At 31.1% G+C, this 23814-nt stretch overlaps 2 protein-coding genes across 2 annotated transcripts; both read left to right on the plus strand.

Annotated features, from left to right (window-relative positions):
- The first annotated feature begins 11088 nt into the window (after positions 1-11088).
- Positions 11089-15216, plus strand: LOC110931565 (replication protein A 70 kDa DNA-binding subunit B-like). Its single transcript, XM_022174951.2, has 13 exons — positions 11089-11262; positions 11346-11487; positions 11880-11949; positions 12825-13022; positions 13109-13208; positions 13310-13522; positions 13627-13759; positions 13830-14035; positions 14124-14244; positions 14328-14507; positions 14593-14661; positions 14775-14846; positions 14932-15216. Exons 1-13 carry the CDS (start codon positions 11252-11254, stop codon positions 15169-15171), a joined length of 1755 nt encoding a protein of 584 aa, XP_022030643.2. The 5' UTR covers positions 11089-11251; the 3' UTR covers positions 15172-15216.
- A 690-nt stretch (positions 15217-15906) lies between these two features.
- Positions 15907-22235, plus strand: LOC110931968. Its single transcript, XM_022175336.2, has 12 exons — positions 15907-15955; positions 16072-16110; positions 16162-16245; positions 16402-16563; positions 16652-16768; positions 16872-17039; positions 17137-17283; positions 17391-17501; positions 17602-18040; positions 18134-19098; positions 19271-20488; positions 20572-22235. The coding sequence occupies exons 1-12, from the start codon at positions 15907-15909 to the stop codon at positions 22233-22235; spliced, it is 5163 nt and encodes a 1720-aa protein (XP_022031028.2).
- The last annotated feature ends 1579 nt before the right edge of the window (positions 22236-23814 follow it).

The following is a 23814-nucleotide window of genomic DNA, read 5'->3' on the forward strand; positions in this document are numbered from 1 at the left end:
CCGTATAGCCCCAAATGCAGGGGTAAAATGGTCTTTCCCACTATACGTTGCGTATAGACCCATACGCAACGTATATAAAGGGTCAAAAGACAATTTTACCCTTGCATTTGGCTTCGTATAGCCCCAAATGAAGGGCTAAATGGTCTTTTTGACCCTTTATATATGCTGCATATAGACCCATACGCAGCGTATATGAAGGTTTTTTTTATAAAGGTTATATCGAATCGTAGAGGTGTAGTATAAGTCACGAATCGACCTCGTATAAACCTATAAGTGTGATATCATATCGTATAACGTAGTATATGTCACGTATTGACCTCGTATAAGCCTATAAGTATGATATCGTATCGTATAGCCTATAACTATACGATATGATGCAACACGATACGCTACTATACGATACGATATAACACCCGTATAGGTCTATAGGTGTATAGATGTCACATATTGACCTCGTATAAGCCTATAAGTGTGATATCGTATCGTATAGCGTCGTATAGGTCACGTATTGACCTCGTATAAGCCTATAAGTGTGATATCATATCGTATAGGGGTAGTATAGGTCACGTATTGACCTCGTATAAGCCTATAAGTGTGATATCGTATCGTATAACGTAGTATAGGTCACGTATTGACCTCGTATAAGACTATAAGTGTGATATCGTATCGTATAGCGTCGTATAGGTCACGTATTGACCTCGTATAAGCCTATAAGTGTGATATCGTATAGTATCGTATAGGTGTGGTTTAGGTCACGTATTAACCTCGTATAAGCCTATAAGTGTGATATAAAAATTTAAACGATAACAAAACAATATATTTGTATTATTTACCAATAATATTTTTTTTATAAATAATTTTCTTTTTTAATTTTTATAATTCATAATATTGTATTATTTTTAATTTTTATAATTTATATTTGTATTATTTACCAATAATATTGTTTTTTGTAAATAATTTTCTTTTTTAATTTTTATAATTCATAATAGTGTATTATTTTTAATTTTTTTATAATTTATATTTGTATTATTTTATTTTTTATAAATAATTTTCTTTTTTTTATAAATAAACAAAGGAATACACAAAAAAAACAAAAATGAAGCTTTATATACGCTGCGTATAGATCCCTACGTAGCGTATGAGACAAAAATGACACAACTACCCTTATATTTAGCTTCGTATAGCCTCAACACAAGGGTATAAAAGACATTTTCAGACCTTTATATACGCTGCTTAGAGGTCAATACGCAGCGTATTTAAACTTTGTGAAAAAATGATCCCTCAAACCTACCAAAATGACCCAAAAAATCTAATGGTTTATATACGCCGCGTATAGACCTATACGCAGCGTATATGACCCTTGTTTTCTGTGCAATGATTGGTTATCAGGCACTGAGATCCATGGTTTATCTACGTAGCGTATTGGTCAATACGCAGCGTAGAGGGTTAACCCTATACGCTGCGTATTGACCAATACGCTGCGTAGATAAACCCTAATTTTGCTAGGGCTTGGTGTGCCAATAGGCACTTTAGTGTGCCAATAGGCACACCCTTTAATTATGTTAGAACTTTTTTCACATGCACTAATTAGTATTTCACAAGTCAATCGACATCACTCTAACAGTTTTTTAGCCACAAACTATTTTGGTTAATTGTTCCTTGACTAATCAGAGCCATTACATATATAGTTAAGTTCCCGTGAAAATAAAATAAACGTACGTAACGTACGAATTGGAAGAAAAGTCAAAAAAGTGGCGGTGTCATTTTGATAATTATCACCAACTTCAAAATGACTCTAGTAGAGTAATTTTGATCTATACTCAGCGTATATAAACCATGGATTTCAGAGCCTTATCAGTAATCATTGCACAGAAAACAAGGGTTTATATACGCTGTGTATGGACCTATACGCAACGTATATAAAACTCAATTTTTGTATTTTTTATGTATTCCTTTGTTTATTTATAAAAAAAGAAAATTATTTATAAAAAAAACAATATTATTGGTAAATAATACAAATATAAATTCTAAAAATTAAAAAAAATACAACTATTATGAATTATAAAAATTAAAAAGAAAATTATTTATAAAAAACAATATTATTGGTAAATAATACAAATATAAATTATAAAAATTAAAAATAATACAACTTCTATTAATTATAACAATAAAAAAAATTATTTATAAAAAATAATATTATTGGTAAATAATATAAATATAAATTATAAAAATTAAAAATAATACAACTACTATTAATTAAAAAATTAAAAAAGAAAATTATTTATAAAAAACAATATTATTGGTAAATAATACAAATATAAATTATAAATATTAAAAATAATACAACTATTATGAATTATTTATAAAAAAACAATATTATTCGCCTATAGGCATATACATCACCTATACGAGACTTATACTATACACTATATGATACGATGCAACACGATACGCTACTATACGATACGATATAACACCCGTATAGGTCTATAGGTGTATATATGTCCCGTATAGGCCTATAGGTGTGGTTTAGGTCCCGTGTAGGCCTATAGGCATATACAAGACCTACGTGGAACCTATATGAGACTTATACTATACACTATACGATACGATGCAACACGATACGCTATTATACAATACGATACAACACCTGTATAGGTCTATAGGTGTATATATGTCCCGTATAAGACTATAGGTGTGGTTTAGGTCACGTGTAGGCGTATAGGGATATACAAGACCTACATAGAACCTATACGAGACTTATACTATACACTATATGATACGATGCAACACGATACGCTACTATACGATACGATATAACACCTGTATAGGTCTATAGGTGTATATATGTCCCGTATAGGACTATAGGTGTGGTTTAACTCCCGTGTAGGTGTATATGCATATACAAGACCTACATGGAACCTATACGAGACTTATACTATACACTATACGATAAAATACGATACGATACAATACGATACGATACGATACGATACGACACTATAGTATAGGTCACGTATAGGCCTATAGGAAGATATAAGACATATATGAGACTTATACGAGGTTTATACGAGACTTATACTATACGATACGATACTTAAAAATGTTTTTTTTTTAAATTCACCCTTTATATACGCTGCGTATAGGCCTATACGCAGCGTATATAAAGGGTCAAAAAGTATATTTTTACCACATGTTTATGGTTAAAAATAAAAATTACCCTTTATATACGCTGCGTATAGACCTATACGCAGCGTATATAAAGTGTCAAAAAGACAATTTTACCCTTGCATATGGCTGCGTATAGCCCCAAATGCAGGGGTAAAATGGTCTTTCCCACTATACGCTGCGTATAGACCCATACGCAGCGTATATAAAGGGTCAAAAGACAATTTTACCCTTGCATTTGGCTTCGTATAGCCCCAAATGAAGGGCTAAATGGTCTTTTTGACCCTTTATATACGCTGCGTATAGACCCATACGCAGCGTATATGAAGGTTTTTTTTATAAAGGTTATATCGAATCGTATAGCTGTAGTATAAGTCACGAATCGACCTCGTATAAACCTATAAGTGTGATATCATATCGTATAGCGTAGTATCTGTCACGTATTGACCTCGTATAAGCCAATAAGTATGATATCGTATCGTATAGCCTGTAACTATACGATATGATGCAACACGATACGCTACTATACGATACGATATAACACCCGTATAGGTCTATAGGTGTATATATGTCACATATTGACCTCGTATAAGCCTATAAGTGTGATATCGTATCGTATAGCGTCGTATAGGTCACGTATTGACCTCGTATAAGCCTATAAGTGTGATATCGTATCGTATAGGGGTAGTATAGGTCACGTATTGACCTCGTATAAGACTATAAGTGTGATATCGTATCATATAACGTAGTATAGGTCACGTATTGACCTCGTATAAGCCTATAAGTGTGATATCGTATCGTATAGCGTCGTATAGGTCACGTATTGACCTCGTATAAGCCTATAAGTGTGATATCGTATAGTATCGTATAGGTGTGGTTTAGGTCACGTATTAACCTCGTATAAGCCTATAAGTGTGATATAAAAATTTAAACGGTAACAAAACAATATATTTGTATTATTTACCACTAATATTTTTTTTTATAAATAATTTTCTTTTTTAATTTTTATAATTCATAATATTTGTATTATTTTTAATTTTTATAATTTATATTTGTATTATTTACCAATAATATTGTTTTTTATAAATAATTTTCTTTTTTAATTTTTATAATTCATAATATTTGTATTATTTTTAATTTTTATAATTTATATTTGTATTATTTATCAATAATATTGTTTTTTATAAAAAAAAAATTTATAAATAAACAAAGGAATACACAAAAAAAAACAAAAAATGAAGCTTTATATACGCTGCGTATAGAACGCAGCGTATGAGACAAAAATGACACAACTACCCTTATATTTGGCTTCATATAGCCTCAACACAAGGGTATAAAAGACATTTTCAGACCTTTATATACGCTGCTTAGAGATCAATACGCAGCGTATTTAAACTTTGTGAAAAAATGATCCCTCAAACCTACCAAAATGACCCAAAAAATCTAATGGTTTATATACGCCGCGTATAGACCTATACGCAACGTATATGACCCTTGTTTTATGTGCAATGATTGGTTATCAGGCAGGCACTGAGATCCATGGTTTATCTACGCAGTACGCAGCGTAGAGGGTTAACCCTATACGCTGCGTATTGACCAATACGCTACGTAGATAAACCCTAATTTTGCTAGGGCTTGGTGTGCCAATAGGCACACCCTTTAATTATGTTAGAACTTTTTTCACATGCACTAATTAGTATTTCACAAGTCAATCGACATCAGTCTAACAGTTTTTTAGCCACAAACTATTTTGGTTAATTGCTCCTTGACTAATCAAAGCCATTACATATATAGTTAAGTTCCCGTGAAAATAAAATAAACGTACGAAACGTACGAATTGAAAGAAAAGTCAAAAAAGTGGCGGTGTTATTTTGGTAATTATCACCAACTTCAAAATGACTCTAGTAGAGTAATTTTGAGCTTCTGTAGAGTAATTTTTTTTAAATGTTCAGGTAGAGTAATTTTAGTCGTGTAGGGTAATTATCAAAATTACACTAACCCCCCACCCCACCCCCCACCCCTAAAAACCTAACCCCCCCCCCACCCCCACCCCCAAAAACCTAAAAAACCTAAACCATTGTAAATGTTCTTGTAGAGTAATTTTGGTCGTGTAGGGTAAATATCAAAATTACACTAACACCCCCCCCCCCCGCGCCCCCCAACGTAAAGCTAAAAACTAAACTATAAAGCTAAACCCCATAACTAAATGCTAATAAAATTACTCTGCAAGACATTTCCAAAATTACTCTACGGAACTCAAAATTACTCTACTAGAGTAATTTGATAATTACCATATATTTCCCAAAATTACTCTACAGATTCTCAAAATTACTCTACAAATGCTCAAAATTACTCTACAAGACACTTTTTGCTTTTTCCCCAGTTATTTTGAAGTTGCTCATAATTACCAAAATGACACCGCCACTTTTTGCTTTTTCCCTCAATGCGTACGTTTCGTATGTTAATATTATTTTTATTTGATCCTTTACCTACATATATAAGCTATTGTTTTTTTTTATAGTAGTTCTCAAGAAAAGAAAACAATCGAACCCTCATTGTGAGTATGTTAAAAATTTGAAACCTTAAGTCTTACTTTCTTTTCAGTATTAGATTCAACCATTTAAATCTTCGTGTTTGTTCACGTTATTCTTTCTGTTTGGTGTGTTTGTTTCGTTCGGCTTTTTATATCTATTTATCATTTGTTTGAAGCAATATGTGATTATGGTTTTGATAGGTACCAGGAACTAGCTCACTGTGTAGATGAGGCCTTTGGGTTTATATCAACAGCCGAACTGACCAGTGACCACCCAAGTATGGCTACGAGTCATTGATCTTGTGGTGATGGCAGATGAATCAGACAAATTTGATGAAGATTCAGCAAAAGGTGATTATGATTACACATAATCTTAATCACACTAAAGATGATTATGATTACACAATAATAGATTCAACATTTTTTTTGTTTTGTTGAATGCATATAAAAGATGATTATGATTACACACTAATAGTTTTGAGCCACATGGGATTTTTCAGGTGAATATGTGAAAGAATACATTGAAGTTCCGGGGCATACAAAGACGAAAAGCACAGGGATGGATGTTGCGGGGCACGTAATCAAGACAGCGTGGGTGTTTTTTCAAGTTCCGGAAGGCTTTGAACCCCAAGAGCTTTGTAAATTGATGACTCTCATGAAACCTGCGACTTCCAAGTGACATTGAGAAGGCAACAAATTGGATATTTTAACCCAAGTGTTGCTGCATCTGAGGTTAATGCTACCACATTTGGTGAGTCACATGGGAACCTCAATTCAGTTTTTATTATCTCTATACCTAATAAAAGAACAAGGTTCTGCCACTTGGCATCACCACATTCAACCAATACACTTGTCAACACCTCCTTGATTTTACTAACGTGTTCACCATAGAAGGCTCCACGTCTTCAACTTGTGAGAACCCGGTTTTTGGGTAAACTTTTGAAGAAACCCTAAAAGTGTATTCATCGCCGCTACCATTCTTTCTTCTTTCTTCTCTCCTTCTTCCCTCGCTCAACCCTTCTTCTTCTCAATCAGTCATACATGGTTCCTGATCTAAACCACGCTATTAGCAGGTATGGATTTTTATTTTTTTTGTTCGTTGTTGTTATCTTTTATCAGTTTCTTGATTTGATTTTGTTACCTTTCTATTGTAGATCTGAACCCCCTTTTGAAGAAACCCTAAAAGTTCCCCACCGCCGCTACCATTCGTTCTTCTTTCCTCTCCACTCGCTCAACCATTCTTCTTCTCCATCACTCCGGCATGCTTCCGGATCTTAACGACGTTATTAACAGGTATGGTTTTATTCTTTTTTGGTTAATTGTTCTTCACTTTTATCAGTTTCTTGAGTTGATTTTGTTACTGATTATTCTAGATCTGATCCCCGTGTATTTCAGATTAGGGTTTATTCTTCCATTGGTCATGTCCATCACTCATCCATGGTTGAAGATCTTAACCACGCGATTAACATGTATGGGATTCCTCATTATTTGTTAATTCTTCTTCATTGTCGTTTGTTTTTAACCTGTTTTTCTTACTTACTATTGTAGATCTGAACCATCCGTTGATCATATTACTGTTTCTTCGAGCTATTTGCATCCTTTTCTGTCTCAGGTTTGATTATCCCTAAAAAATATTTTGTTTTTTTTAAACTTTGTTCAAGATTAAAACACCGCGTTTAATAGGTTATGTTTTCGTTATGTTTTTGATCACTGTTCTTGATTCTAGGCGTTTGTTGATTTTATTTTGTTAGTGATTATTGTAGATCTGAACCATGTGTATTACAAGTTAGGGTTTGTTCATCTTTTAATTTTAGGGTTTGTTGATTTGATTTGATTTTGTTATGTTTTTTATCCTGTTTTTGATTTATCGCGTGTATTTAAATGTTTAATTTCATGATGATGATGTTTTAAATACACTTTAACCCTAAACCTTATTTACTTTATGTTCTGTTATGATGATGATGATGATGATGATTATATGAATCCGTGTTTGTTTGATTTTATTTGAAATATTGTTTAAAACCGCCTTTCAATTGTATGCCACTTAAATTTTGTTGCTATGTGTATTTATGAACAACAAAATGTTTAATCCGTATCTATGAGTTGTGATTCCATTTTGTTATTCTAATCCTGTTTATGATTTATCGCGTGTATTTAAATGTATAATTTCATGATGATGATGTTTTAAATACACTTTAACCCTAAACGTTATTTAGTTTTTATTTTGATGATGTTGATGATGATTATATGAATCCGTGTTTCTTTGATTTGATTTGAAATATGGTTTTAAACCGCGTTTCAATTGTATGGGAGTTAAATTTTGTTGTTATGTGTATCTATGTACAAGGTTATTTGGCTGATATAATTACCCAATATGTTGATTACAGTCCTTTATATGACTGACATAATTAATTAGGATGTTTATTTGCCAGAGGTTTAATGTTCCTGGTTTTGAATCGACGGTTTTCTTTATGTGACTCCGCTGTTTTTACTTTTGACGTATCCATTAGTGAAGTCTCACACTTTTGTTTTCAAATACACATAAAGAAAGATGTTGTTCTATTTTGTAAACAAATTTTGGTTTTTGCTTATCATCAACAGATCCACTATAGGTAAATACTTGAACATGTTTCCATCAATTATCATATTTCTGTAGTCATATTTATTTGTCATTTTTAAATTCTAATCCTTTTTTTTTTTTTTTTGCAGATGGTTTAATTGCGGTTTAAAATAAATCCATAAGTTCACAGTTTTTACTGTTTAGATGATACGCCTAAAAACTTAATAAGAATTAACCCTCTGTTGAATTAGCAACCACTGACAGACCTCTGCTGGAAACATCGATGTGTCGGTGATGTTGTCAAGGAGTGTCATTAGATGCTTAGTGATAGCATTTTCTTATTCTCCTTGACAATGTCACCGACCCCTCATAATAATTCCATCAAAAATCTGTCACTGGTTGCTTCTTCAACAGAGGATTGCTTTTTGTTACGTGAAAATGTATCATCTAAAGTTATTTTTTAATAAGTGATAACATTTTTTTTCAGTTCATATCAGATTCATAATAGACTTTTGATTTTCATCAATATTTTTTTGTTGTAGGTGATACAAATAAGTTTATCTGGAATCATCATTTTTCAGCATTGGATGGAATCATCAAAATCTCAGTTAGCTGAGTTTCAAATGGTCCAAAGGTATATAAGTTTTTAAGTCTAATTTTATCTTATCGTTGAAAATGTACTCACAAATTGATTACTAACATTTTTTTGATCAACGAATTTAAAATTTAAAATAAATCTTTGTTCATATGATTTTGATCTTTGTAAACCATTATTTCACGATTCTGTATTTGAAAACAAAATATATTTGTCCTATATTTGATTCAATTATTTAGAATCTGAATCTGATTTCATATTTGATAATCAAATATTGTGTTAATGGGGTGTTTTTCCTAGGTTATAGCTTATTAACTATCATTTCATAAGCGATTTTTAAGTGCTTGGTTTCAGTTATACTTCTTTTCTATCATTAACTCTTACAACAAGAAGTTTCTTCAAATAAGCTAAAAAGCCATCTTGAACTTAGCTTCTATAAATTTAGCTTATATAAGCTAATAATCATAAGCTTAAAAAGCTAAACCAAACACCAAGTTAAGCTTATTTTGTAAAAAAAGGTAAATAAAGCTATAAGCTTTGTTAAAAAAGCTAGGCCAAACACCCCCTAACTGTCCAATTTGTGTTCTGGATGTTTGCAAGAAATAATGTCCCCTCTGTTCAATACCATGATATTAGTTATAGTTTTTAAAAAGGGATAACATGTTTTTATTTCAGTTCATATCAGTTTCATAATAGAGTTTATATTTTTAGTTAATTTTTTTTGTTGTAGGTGATACAAATAAGTTTCTATGGAATCATAAGTTTTCAGCATTGGATGGATGCATACCTGAATCCAAGATCTCAGTTAGGTGAGTTTGAATGGTCCAAAGGTATATAATATTTTAAGTCTCAATTTATGTTATCGTTGTAAATGTACTCCCAAATTGATTAGTAACATTTTTAGGATGAACGAACCCAAAAATTTAAAGTAAATTTTTTTTCAATTGAATTTCATATTGGTAAACCATTATGTCACGATTCTGTATTTGAAAACAAAATATTCCAAACACCTTTGAATTAATTTTGGTATTTCTTTTAACCTATTTTACAACTTTTTACATTTTACACTTCTAAGAATTCCTATAGTATACAAGTTTGTCTTTGTATCAACAAGGTAATCTAACTCTTCCATAAAAATACTGTTCACCTCCTTTACTTTTCAGATTACTATATTTAAAAAACCAGGATAAGCAAAAAAATACAAAGACACACTTTTCCTCATTTTTTAAACCTTTAATTTTGACTTTCAGAAATACTTTTCATTTTAGTTGACCTTACCCATCTTTGTTCCACTTTTCACCATTCAGAAAAACCTTTTCCTTTTAATTTTGACTTTCAGAAATACCTTTTCCTTTTAATTCCTTTTTTGAAAGTAAATAAAAATGTTCAAGGACCTTAGGTCAAGTCACTTTGATTTCTACTCACAACCATATTTTTGTAAACCTTTTAAAGACCGGAAATATCTTTCTTTTTTACAAAGTTATATAATTTTTTAAGTCTCATTTTCTGTTATCGTTGTATATGTACTCACAAATTGATCACAAATTCAGTTTATTAACGGTCAAGGCTTTTTGTTTAAAAATATACTTACATTATTTCATTTTTTTTAAAGTAAATCAAAAATTTCAAGGATGTTTCATAAAGACACTTTGTTTTCTACTCATAACCATACTTTTGTAATCACTTTAAAGACCGGAAACCTGTTTTATTTTTACAAAGATAAATAATTTAAACCTTTACAACAGTAGTCCTTAAGAATAGTAAAAGATATTTGATATACATATGTATTTAAATACTTTTAAGAAGAAGTATTAACTTTAAAAACTCTACATACCCAATTGATATTCATACAGCCTATTAAGGCCCATAACAGACGGTAGTTATATAAACAGAATAATACAAACAAAACTGAAAGCCTAAAATGGGTCTGAATTATTTGTTCCTTTAAAAATTTGACTTTCAACGGTTCATTAACATAAAAAACTCTACATACCCAACTGATATTTATACAGCCTATTAAGGCCCTTAACAGACAATAGTTATAAAAACAGAATAATAAAAACAAAACTGAAAGCCTAAAATGGGTCTGAATTTTTTGTTCGTTTAAAAATTTCACTTTCAACGGTTCATGGTTTCATATTTGGAGGTTTTGTAAGCTTTAACCTTTTTGTCGGTCAACTATAAGGACAAATACACCATTTCAAAGTGTTTCACCTTTTAGTTAATCTACTACCTATCCAAGAAAGAAGACTAAATCTGATTACTTTCATATACCTTATATAGTTTTGTTTTTTTCTTCCAACCCTCACTATTTATATCCACTCCCCCTTCCTCCTTTTTCACCAACTTCAATTCTCCTTCTTCCCTTTGATCTTTGAAGCAACTTACTGAACTAATGGAGCACGGGTAGGGAATTGAATTTTTATACATTTTCTGTTTCATATTGTATTTTATACATAGTAATATTAACGCATATTTCTTTGATATAGTAACATCACCTATTTGAAGGATTTGGATTTGGCTCGCCGTGATTACACTGTGAAGGTTCGTGTACTCCGTTTATGGAAGCAACCGATGTATAACAATCCAGAGCAGTTTTACTCAATCGAAATGATCGTTGTTGATGAAGAGGTATATATTTCTCATATGAAGTAGAGTTATTTGAAATAACGAACAAATTTAAATATTTAACTTATCCGTTTAAGTTAAAGTTTTATCCAGTCAGTCATTTTTTCTCTTAGTTTGTTAAAGTGCTATCAAGAAGGGGTTTTTGAAATAAAGTGAAAAATTTTTAAACAAACTTATAACCTTTGCATCCAGTCAGGCAGTCAGTTTGTTAAAATTTTGGTTATCTAATTACTTATCCCTTTAATTTAAAGTGTTATCCTTCTGCTTATGAACATCTCACTTTAACATGTAAAAATGAAGTTTCCTGTTTCTTTTCTCTGTCATCTCCTAAAAGTATTTATATTTTTTGTGCTTATTATCCTTATTATTTTTACTTTTCATGTTTTATTTGACAGGGAACCACCATGCAAGCCAATGTTCTCCGAAGATGGTTTCCGAGATTTGAACAACTTTTGAATGAATCAGGTATATTCTTATAACCTTTTAAAGTAGTTTAACTAATATTTAATGCAACAAGTTGCCTGTTTAACTGTTTCATATTAACTTATTTACAGCTGCCTTAATTATAATAAAATGTTAATTTTTACAGCTGCCTTGGTTGTTTATGTGTTTGTTTTTAAATTATTTTTAGTCACATGTCATTAATTTAGGAGTTGTAATATCATGTTACCCCTAGATAGTTATGATTAGTTCCAAATTTTAAAACGTCAAGTTTTCACCATATTCTCATTTAAGTCCCTCACATGTTTCTATTTTATACATGATAAATTATTTGTATACTTCCAATTTCCGTATCCATAAATTTATTTAAAAGAAGTTATTTACATCCACATAGTGTAGAACTAAATGGTAGTTATAAGTTAATGTATATTCAATAACGTATTATCAATTGTATTATCATCTTATCCCTAATAAGTTATGAGTAGTTTCTAATGGAACAACCACAAGTTTTGACCACATTCTCATTGAAGTACCTTATATGCTTATATTATAAACATCCTATAATATTTGTATACTTACATTTACCTTATCCTTAAATTTATTAAAAATAAATTGGTGACATCCACATATTGTAGAAGTAAAAGGTACCTATAACTTAGTTATATGCAATAAGTTATAACATGTATAAATAAGCAAATGCTTAATATATTTGTACATTGTTTGTTGGTTATAATTTTAAGTTAATATTACAACCTTCAATTGTAACTTTAGTATATTAAGTTTTTGATTATTTTTTAAATTTTATGTTTTACATACCAACTTTTTTACATGTACGTTACATGTTCACTTTTTATAGTTTTTTTAATTCTTTTATGTTTATTTTTCAAATTTTCAAACAGATTGCTATTTCATTGTCAAACCCACTATTGGTTTAAATGAGTCCAAGTACAAGTATGTGGACAACAAAAACAAGCTGGGAATCTACTGTGATACCGATGTGTATCCATGTAAGGATTTCAATGGTCCCATCTATGGGTTCTCATTCACATCCTTTAAGGATATCATTGACAAAACTGTTCCAGAAAACAAATCTATAGGTGACTAAAAACCTCATACATGTTTTTTAGTTATATTTTTATATACTGTATAATGTTTTCACATTTAACCGACTGTCATTTTCTAGATGTTATTGGTTTTGTTGCTGATGTTAAAGACCTTAAGAAGTTTAAGACAGCAAGGGGTAAAGACACCAAGAAACTCAATGTCATCATTCAAGATCTAGAGTATGTATTTTAATTCTTATTCAATCTATTGATTATAAATTCCTAATTTATATTTTTTACCCATTTACTTTAAGCCTGATTTTTGGATATTTTATGTGAAGGATGGATTCAATATACCTGTCTTTGTGGGATTCTTATGCTGATCGGATTTTAGAGCAATGGGAAAACAGAGAACAACATGGTGTTATTGTTGTCATTCTGCAGTTTGCTACACTGAAGTACTTTGGTCGTTTTGGTTATGTTAACAGCTGTTTCAATGTTTCAAAGCTTTTCATAAATTCTGATGTTGATGAAATGACTACTTTTCGTAACAGGTGAATCATTTCAATGAATGAAAACCGAGAATTCATTTATTCAATTTTTTCCTTAATATATTATAATTACATAAATATTAATGTAATATAATTATTTGTAACAGGCTTATTGCAAACTCTGCTGCTTCGTCATGTTCGAGTCAATCTTCTCGGCTTTCTGGAATTTTTTTATCCTTGTATGATGAGTATGTTGTTAGATCTGAATTCAACAACATAGCTGAAGTAAATCTCAATCAGGTAAAGCACATGACTATGTTTTTATATTAACATTATTTCTGTCATTATCACTAAACTACATATTTTATAGGCCAAGTCTGTTGTTGTTGTTGGTACTGTTCAAATGATATCCGAAGATTTGCCTTGGTATTACTTTGCTTGTAAAACTTGTAACAAGAAGGTTTTTCCAAAAGTTAATAATGATACACCTACGGTTGGTGTCTTGGTTGATGAAGAAGAGGTTTATGAGTGCAAAACGGCAACTTGCAAGGACACTGTGATTCAATATACTCAAAGGTGTAAATAAATTTAAATTGTTAGAAAGTTATTGTTTGTCTTAGCTGTTTATATTTCATTGCTTACATTTTGACACTTTGTGATTTAGGCTTAAAATTCCATTGACTGTTCAAGATTCAAGTGGAACTGTGTCATTGACATTGTTTGACAGAGATGCTTGCCGAATTCTAAAAACAACTGCAGCTAACTTAATTGAGAAACACGTTGCTGTAAGTTTCCATTTATTAAATTTGCAAATTATTATTTTTGTCCCCTGTAATATGTCAATAATATTTTTGTATATATACTACAGGGTGGTGATAAGGGTCTGTATCCTGACGAGTTTGAAGCTCTTTTAGGGAAAAAATTTGCATTTAAGATTGATATAAGTGAGTTCAACATTGAAAACAACTTTTGGTTTTTTGGTGTTTCTAAATTGACTGATGATGAGGATATCATATTTGAGCTTGAGAAGAAAGCAAACAACATTGAGGTAATATTAAGTTTAAGTACTTAATTACCGGTTCATTTAGTATATAAACATATTTGACATACTCAAATTCTGGAAAACATTGTAGGTGGAAAATACTGCTTCTTTGAACAACAGGTTCACTGATATGGAATCAGAAGATACTGTTAACCTGAATGTATGCATTGTCTACTCTATAAACTTACTCATTATTATACTTTATCTTCAATTATATGTTTGTGAAGTATTTTAGTTGTTTGATATTAAAATTGAACTATTCCAAAAATGCAGGATGATAACTGCACTGATGTTATTATGGGAGTCACTGTTGGTACCAAATCAAATGAAGACTTCAAAGCGAAGGTATGTAAAATTATATTAAATACTTATAAATTTAAGACAAATTTTCAGTGTTTTTTTTTACACCAATTTTGTTTATCATTTTTAGGTTCCTACTGAGTCCATGGATGATAATGTCATCACCCCTTTGGCCAAAAATTTGGATGACACTGCCATGGCAAGTAAGCCTATTGGTGAGCCTGCGATTTTTAAGAGGAAAACCAAAAAACCTGCTTTCAAGAAAAACTTGGTTGAGAGTTATGATGTTGATGAAAATGGAGAAATGTCAACCACCAAACCAGTTAAACCTGGAAAACCAACTCTCCTAATTCCAAAAATTGAAAAATGAAGACTTTACAGTCTTTATGTTCTAAGTGTTGGTTTCCTATGTTATTTTAATGTGTTTTAAGTAATGTTTATCGTTTAAGAACTACTTCAAAAGCTTTGGATCATTCAAGCTTTTATGTTTAAGAAGTTTAATTTCCTTTTGTTGTACTGAATGCTTCTTGACAATATTCCAAAGCAAGTATTATGTTTGGTTTTTAATGTATTAATGTTTTGTTACATTTCTCATTTTATTTTTGACAACATTATATTTGATGTGGTTGTAATGTAAATATAACTAGATAACGTTGATCACTTTTTCAACTCTGCTCCTTTATCAACAACTATTTTAAGAATATATATTATCATCTTCAGTTGATAGTAGTTACAGAAAAGCCTCAAATCTTTTGTAAATATCGACATTCACATATAATACATGAGAAACGTTAATTTTTATTCTAAACATAAGTTTGTTTTTTATATTGCGATTGTACTACATAATTTATCAAAATACATAATTTTCAAAAGTTTATACCCTTTAAACATTCAAATCCTTTAATGTCCAAATATTCCACATCTTATTATGTAATTTTAAAACTCCACATTTTAAAATTATAATTTTTTAAATACTTCTCTAAATATGGCTTATATTTCAGTCTATGTAAATTATTTATTTCCTTAGTTATACCATATATTATCCACAGATCAAAACGATGGAATTTATGAAGCAAAGGTTATGCGACAAAAAAGGAAATTACATATGGCAGTTAAAAAAACGAAACGTTGTGATTTGGCTTCCACAGGGAAAGGTCATGTTTTCATTACTTTCTCCTATTTGTGATAAATATATGCCATTGAATATTAATTTATTCCCACTTATAAAACAATAATTTGAAACTAATGATAGTTTTTTATATGTATTCAGGCTTTCAAATGCGAAGTCCGCTTTCTAACATTACAAATGGTATGTATTTACTTTATTTATTTTTCACCAATTTGATTATTGTTGAAATAGGTGTATTCATTCTAGATTGTAAAGAAAGAATACTTATGCGAAAAGAAGAGATCGATAAAAGGAATTCCCACAAAAAGTCTAAAGGTAATTTATCAGTTTACCATTAATTATTTATGAATAAGCTATATTTTAAAGTTAATTTTCATTACTCACATATTTTTTAATTTAAAATATCCATTTTATGGAAATATTAGCAGTACACTATTATTACAATACTAAATATTTGTTTTCATAAAGCAGGTTTGAAAAATGTCCCAGTTACTTCTAACCAATCACCAACTAACAGAAATGTCGATTATGGGAAGGAAGTCGTCAATACTTATCAATCAATTCCAAACACACATACCACTGACACTGCTTCAAATATCTATTATACACCATTGCTATCAGATGTTACAAATGGTACATATTTATTTATAATCAATTATTTAAAAACTACATATTTTCCTTATGTTTTTGTCTTTGTTATCCACGTTTTTTTGTTTCACAGCTTCAATCCCCAATAATGATTATACTAGCCCGAAGTTTAATCGGCGCATCCGTAAAGAATATCTGGATAGCAAAAATAAAAGCCTGAATTTTACCTCACCAAACATTCCAATTTCAAGTACACAACCCTGTCTCACATATTGTCAAAGTATGGTAGTCTCATTATCTAATTACAAGATAGTAATTCAAATTATTATTAATAGTTGTCATATTTTTTGCAGGTACTTCTTCGTCAGATATCCAATTCAGTTTTAACAATTCACCAATTAATAGAACTGTCCCTTATGTGAAGGAAGTTGTTATTCCTTATCAATCAAATCCAAATCAACATACCACTGTTCATTCTTCCAATATCTATTTTACACCTATGCTATCAGATATTACTAATGGTATATAAATTTTTAATTTTCCTGTTTTGCATTTAATAAAAATGTACATTAATCCATTTACTTTTTCTCTTTGTATACAACATTATATCTTTTACAGCTTCAATCACCACTGATGATTATAGTAGCCCAAAGTTTTGTCGGAGCATCAGGAAACAATATCGTGATAGGCAAAAACAAGCAATTAAATCTCCATCAGTAAACTTTCAAAGGTCAACTACACAAGCATCTATCAAATTACCACAAAGTATGTTACTTACTTATTTATATTTTCAAATTGTAAATTCAAATTATTATTAGTAGTTAACATATTTATATATATTCAAAATTGTTAAATCCGAATTCCTTTTTCAGGTACTTATACGTCAAAGAAGAATATTCAATTATCTTCGTTGAACAATTCTCGAGAAAAACTCCATTTTGCCGAAGAATTTATAACGAATATATTTTGTGGCATATCAAAAGGTAATATTCCACTTCCAAATATTTTTCAATTTATTATTTTCAATTTAACAATACTATGTTATAATTATATACTACTAAAATTAAACTTTTCCATTAACAGATTACTTGGATCATGGTGATCAGAGTCATATATGTGAAACATGTCATGCAAAATTATGGAAAGATGAAGTCTTAAGAAGTTATCAAAGAAAGACTAAATCAAGTTTTTCTCTATGTTGTGGTTACAGCAAAGTCAAACTTCCCGATTTCAAGCCCCCGCCCTCTGATTATAAAAGTCTTTATACTTCTTCGGACTCTAAAAGCATTCATTTTTTGAAAAACATTCGTCGTTACAACTCAATGTTTTCTTTTACTTCCATGGGTGGAAAAGTAGATAACTCCATTAACAATGGTAATTCTCCTTATGTATTCAGACTTAGTGGTGAGAATTATCATAGTATTGGAAGTCTTATACCAACGAATGGATCCAAGCCTAAGTTTTCTCAGTTATATATATATGATACTGAGAATGAGGTTGCAAACAGACAATTTGTTTTAGGGTATGTTTTTTATTTAATATTTCAAAATTTCATATTCCAAAATAATTTTTTTATCAATCCTTATTTAATTTATATTTTATTTTTTTTAATTAGGGAAAGCAGAAAACACTCCAGCTCAAGTACCGAAAATTTGGATTTTCAAATTATTTCAGAATTGAAGGCAATGTTAGATTCTCACAATCAGTTGGTTAAGTCTTACAGAATGGCGCGAGATTGTTTTCAAAGAAATCCTTGTGAGAATCTAAAGATTCGCCTTATTGCAAAAAGGAATAAAGATGGTAGGACATATAACTTGCCAACTGCTTCTGAAGTTGCTGCTTTAATAGTTGGAGATATTGACACTTTGTTTGAACCTAGAGATATTATTGTGAAGAGTAAACAAGGTTATCTCGAGCGTATTAGTGAACTACATCCTTCTTATTTAGCTCTTCAATATCCCCTACTTTTTGTGTACGGTGATGATGGTTATAGAATTGATATCCTTCATCGTGATGTTTCTACTTCAACCAGCAGTGATGTTTCTACTTCAACCACCAGTAAAAGACATACGTGCACAATGAGAGAATACTTTTGCTATAGAATCCAAGATAGATCGAATACGTTTTCTTTGGTTCTTAATTCCAGAAGGCTTTTTCAACAATTTTTGGTTGATGCGTATACTATGATTGAAAGCGAAAGGCTCTTATACATACGTACTCAACAAAAGAAATTAAGATGCGAGACTTTTGAGAATTTATGTTCCGTTAAAGAACAAGGCAAAAGTGATGTCTCTAAAATCGGTCAGCGTGTTATATTACCTTCGTCTTTTACTGGTAGTGCACGGTACATGTTTCAAAATTATTTAGATGCCATGTCCCTTTGTAAATGGTATGGATATCCTGATTTTTTCATAACAATCACATGTAACCCAAAATGGCCTGAAGTGAAGAGGTTTCATAAGGACACGACTCTTAACCCGGAAGATAGGCCTGATATTTTATGTAGGTTATTTAAAATCAAGTTGGATTCCATCATTAAAGACTTAAGGGATAATGCAATTCTGGGAAAGCTTCAAGCAGGTATTTTAATTATTTTTGTTTTTGTCTTCAAACTTTTCTACTTTTTTTTCAACATTTATAATAAATAAACTTTAAACTATGTTATATATTCCTATTTAGTTAGTAAACGGTAGGAAACATTAAAAAGTAAATATAATACACAATTTAAAATTTGTTTATTTTGTATTTTTAGTTGTATATACGGTGGAGTTTCAAAAGCGCGGCTTGCCTCATGCTCATTTGTGCTTATTTATGCATGCCGACCACAAACTTCCAACCGTTGATTATATCGATCCATTCATTTCTGCCGAAATACCTGACAAAGACAAAGAACCAGAGTTATATTTTCTTGTAAGTGAGTTCATGATTCATGGTCCTTGTGGTGTTCAAAATATGAATTGTCCCTGCATGATTGACGGAAAGTGTTCCAAAAATTTTCCCAAAAAATTTCGTGAATCTACATGCATAGATGGTGATGGTTTTCCCGTTTATAGAAGACGTAACAACGGTGTTTTTATTGAGAAGTCAGATGTCAAGTTAGATAACCGCAGTGTTGTGCCATACAATAAAATTCTTTTACAAAGATATCAAGCACACATCAATGTTGAGTGGTGCAATCAGGCCGGATCAATAAAATATTTGTTTAAATATATAAATAAAGGTCATGATAGGGCATCAATTTGTTTTGTACCAAGTAAAGAAGCAAATGATCAAGAAAAGACGGTTGATGAAATCAAAGACTACTATAGTTGTAGATACATATCTGCTTGTGAAGCGTCTTGGCGGATTTTTTCTTATGATATACATTATAGGAATCCTTCTGTCATTAGGCTTCCTTTTCATCTTCCAGGACAACAACATGTTATCTATGAAGAATTTGAAGAAATAGAAGATGTGTTAGATAAACCGTCAGTGAATGCTTCAATGTTTTTACAGTGGTTTGTTTGTAATGAAAAATACCCTGCGGCACGTCAACTTACTTATGTCGAATTCCCAACAAAATTTGTATGGAAGATCAACAAACGTAAGTGGAAACCAAGGAAAAGAGGGTTTTCAATTGGCAGAATTCATTCGGTTTCTCCTTCAGTCGGTGAAGCTTATTATTTGAGGATTTTGTTGAACAAGGTGAAAGGTCCAAGAAATTTTGAGGATATTAGAACCGTAAATGATGTTGAGTATCCTACTTTTAGAGATGCATGTTATGCATATGGCCTTTTGGATGACGACAATGAATATGTTGAAGCAATTATAGAAGCCAGTTTCACCGGATCGGGTTATTATTTAAGAAGTTTGTTTTGTACAATGTTAATGTCCGAGAGTATGTCTAGACCTGAATTTGTGTGGGAAAAAACTTTCACTTACTTATCAGATGACATTCTCTACAAGCAACGTCGTATTTTAAAACATCCAGGTATTTTCCATTATAATAGAATTTATATAAATGTTTAAGTTAATGTAATATATAATTTAGACGTTAATTTCATTATTTGACAGGTTTGGTACTTAACGAAGATCAAATTAAGAACCTAACATTGTTTGAGATCCAAAAGTTTTTACTTCGAAATAATTCCACTCTTAAAAGGTATTCCAGTATGCCTTTTCCTAATCATGATTGTATATCTTCCGCAAACAATCTTTTACTTAGTGAAGAGTTGGCTTATGACAAGGAGATATTAGCTGAAGAGTTTCGTAACCTTTTCTCTTCATTAACTCATGAACAACGGGTTATATATGAAGAAATCATCACAGCGGTGGATAACAACAAAGGAGGGGTTTTTTTTGTTTATGGTTACGGTGGAATTGGAAAAACATATCTTTGGAAGACTTTATGTGCATCTATAAGATCAGAAGGGAAAATTGTTTTAAGTGTGGCTTCCAGTGGAATTGCATCTCTTTTGCTATCAGGAGGGAGGACTGCTCACTCTCGGTTCCACATTCCTATCAATTTAGATGAGGATTCTTTTTGTTTCATTAAGCCAGATAGCGATCTTGCACGTTTATTACAAGAAACATCACTTATTATTTGGGACGAAGCACCAATGGTACATAAACATGGATTTGAAGCTTTGGACAGATCGTTAAAAGACCTTTTTAGATCTGTATCTGGAGCATCATCAGAATTACCATTTGGTGGGAAAGTTATAGTTTTTGGAGGAGACTTCCGACAAATACTACCTGTGGTGCCAGGAGGAAGCAGACAACAAATTGTAAATGCTTCTTTAAGTTCTTCTTATATTTGGAGAACTTGCAAAGTCCTAAAATTGACCAAAAATTTGAGGTTGAGTACCTCAAATGATCCATCTGAAATACAAGAAACTACCAACTTTGCAAACTGGCTTTTGGATATAGGGGAAGGTAATGTCGGTGGTGTGAATGACGGCAATGCAATTTTACAAATACCCAAAGATCTTCTCATCAAACATTCGTCTGATCCCATTTCAGAGTTAATCGAGTTTGTATATCCTTCTCTTATATATAATTTCAATGAACAAAATTACTTCCATCAAAGAGCCATTCTAGCTCCAACAAATGATGTTGTTCAAGAAATTAACGATCGTATGCTGTCACTTTTTCCGGGAGTTGAGAAGGAATATTTAAGCTCAGATAGTATCTGTCCAACAGAAATGCTTAATGAGAATTTAGATGATACATTATGCTCACCGGATATTCTTAATGGAATTAAAGCTTCTGGTTTGCCGAATCATAGGTTAGTTTTCAAGGTAGGTGTTCCGGTCATGCTTCTTAGAAATATTGACCAAAAAAGTGGTTTGTGTAACGGAACAAGATTAAAGGTGGTCTCTTTGGGTAAACGTGTTATACAGGTAGAGATTATCTCTGGAAGTCACATTGGCGATCGTCATTATATTCCTAGAATTACGTTGATACCTACAGACAAAAAACTTCACATTAAGTTACAAAGAAGACAATTTCCACTTGCGGTATCTTTTGCAATGACCATAAACAAAAGTCAAGGACAATCACTCTCTAGAGTTGGTTTGTTTTTGAAAAATCCAGTTTTCACACATGGTCAATTGTATGTTGCATTATCAAGAGTTACCCGACGAGATGGCCTCAAAATTGTTATTCTAGATAGTGATGGAAATCTTTCTGATACAACGTCAAATGTCGTGTACAAAGAAGTTTTTAGAAATTTGTAATGTAAATATAAATATCATGTGTTCAGTAACAGTGAAGTGTACGTGTATGTCGCTTTATGTTTAGTTTAAGTCAGACACGTTAGTATATTGTATGAATATTATTATCGTTATTTTCATTTATTGCCATTTTTTAAAATGTAATATAATGATAAGTTGAGTAGTCTATATAAAAAATCATATGTAATTTAAATTTAAAGTAACAACAAAAATACCATTACATTGATATCTCTATAATAGAGAATTTGTGAAGACGTTAAAGTAAACCTGTATATTTAGAGGCTCATATCCATCAACTATATTTTTTGTTGTGAGTGTGTAACAAAGAGAAATAAATAATAAAATTTGTGTTTTTGTGTTAGATAAAGATATACATATAGAGATGGACGTGATAGGTTTTTTAAAAGCTAAGATAATTTAGAGAAAAACAAATATTTTGATGAAATTATATAAATGAACATGAAGGCATCAATGTCAATGCTCTTAGATGTTATTTTGATTGTTAAGATATAAAACCTGATATTGAATAATAGGTTATTAATTGTAAATTTTAAACCCGTGCGTCACACGTCAACTGTGTATTACCATTAAACGTAAGACATAATATCAAAATTAGTCAAGTTATTATACCCAAAAATAACAACCAACCATGCATGTACCTAAGTACCTGTTAACCTTGATTTACATAAAAGCCCAACCCAAAATAAACGAAAAGCTGTCTAATTTAGCCCCAAGTTTTTCTAGACGAAGTAGGACTCTAAAGCCCAACAAAAGAAATTAGCATATATATTGTTTATAAAAACCACCACAACGACAAGTAGACTTCCGATTCATGCACGCAATTTTTTCTTCTTAACACCACGCTTCTCCACAACCCTTGTCAGTGTCAAGACCTTGCTTGAGTTGTTGAACTCAAAAAACAGTTCTGCTCCCATTTTGATGTTCCAAGCCTTCAAGTAATTCGACCATCCAACAAATGCATACCGGAACCCTTTGCGGTGTTTTTCCGATCTAGTCATTATAAAGTTGACTTCACCTGTCCGGTTTTGAACACTGACTTCTTTGAGATTAGCAGGAGATAAGTCCAACACAGATGACATTTTTGGTGGTAGTCGCTGAAAAATACAACATATTACAGTCATGATTAAATATATCCTTTGGATAAAAAGTTGAAGAAAGAAACACAAAAAATCTACAAAATCTTACAATTCTGTGTTCCGCAATTCTTTTGAAGTTCAAAACCGGTGATTGTGGGTTAAGTTTTTGAAGTGTCTTCTTGCGCTTCTTCTGAACATAATTGAATTAACTTGAACATATTCTAGATATATATTATAGAGATTATATATTATCACGAAACAAACACGAGTGTTCAAAACCGGCTATCCGAATATTTCGGATACTCAATATCACTATCCGAAACCGTATCCGAAAGTTTGGATTTCCGAAGTTCGGATATCCGATTTCGTAAACACACACAAATAAAGATGAGACAAATAAAATTACTACTTTGTTGTTAGGATGTTTACAAGTTCCTCCACTAATTTTAAAGACCCCTACACGACACTCTATTATCACTAAAAAC

This window comes from Helianthus annuus, chromosome 3 (assembly GCF_002127325.2).
Source record: "Helianthus annuus cultivar XRQ/B chromosome 3, HanXRQr2.0-SUNRISE, whole genome shotgun sequence".
NCBI classification, from domain to species: domain Eukaryota; kingdom Viridiplantae; phylum Streptophyta; class Magnoliopsida; order Asterales; family Asteraceae; genus Helianthus; species Helianthus annuus.

What these genes read in the sequence shown, in the direction of transcription:
- LOC110931565 (XM_022174951.2), top strand. An exon ending in CTGAAGTAAATCTCAATCAG is followed by an intron (nt 13,760 to 13,829) that starts GTAAAGCACATG and finishes CATATTTTATAG; the next exon opens with GCCAAGTCTGTTGTTGTTGT. An exon ending in AGAAAGCAAACAACATTGAG is followed by an intron (nt 14,508 to 14,592) that starts GTAATATTAAGT and finishes AAAACATTGTAG; the next exon opens with GTGGAAAATACTGCTTCTTT.
- LOC110931968 (XM_022175336.2), top strand. Translation starts at nt 15,907, where the DNA reads ATGGCAGTTAAAAAAACGAAACGTTGTGATTTGGCTTCCACAGGGAAA. An exon ending in TTTGGCTTCCACAGGGAAAG is followed by an intron (nt 15,956 to 16,071) that starts GTCATGTTTTCA and finishes ATATGTATTCAG; the next exon opens with GCTTTCAAATGCGAAGTCCG. An exon ending in TCGTATTTTAAAACATCCAG is followed by an intron (nt 20,489 to 20,571) that starts GTATTTTCCATT and finishes ATTATTTGACAG; the next exon opens with GTTTGGTACTTAACGAAGAT.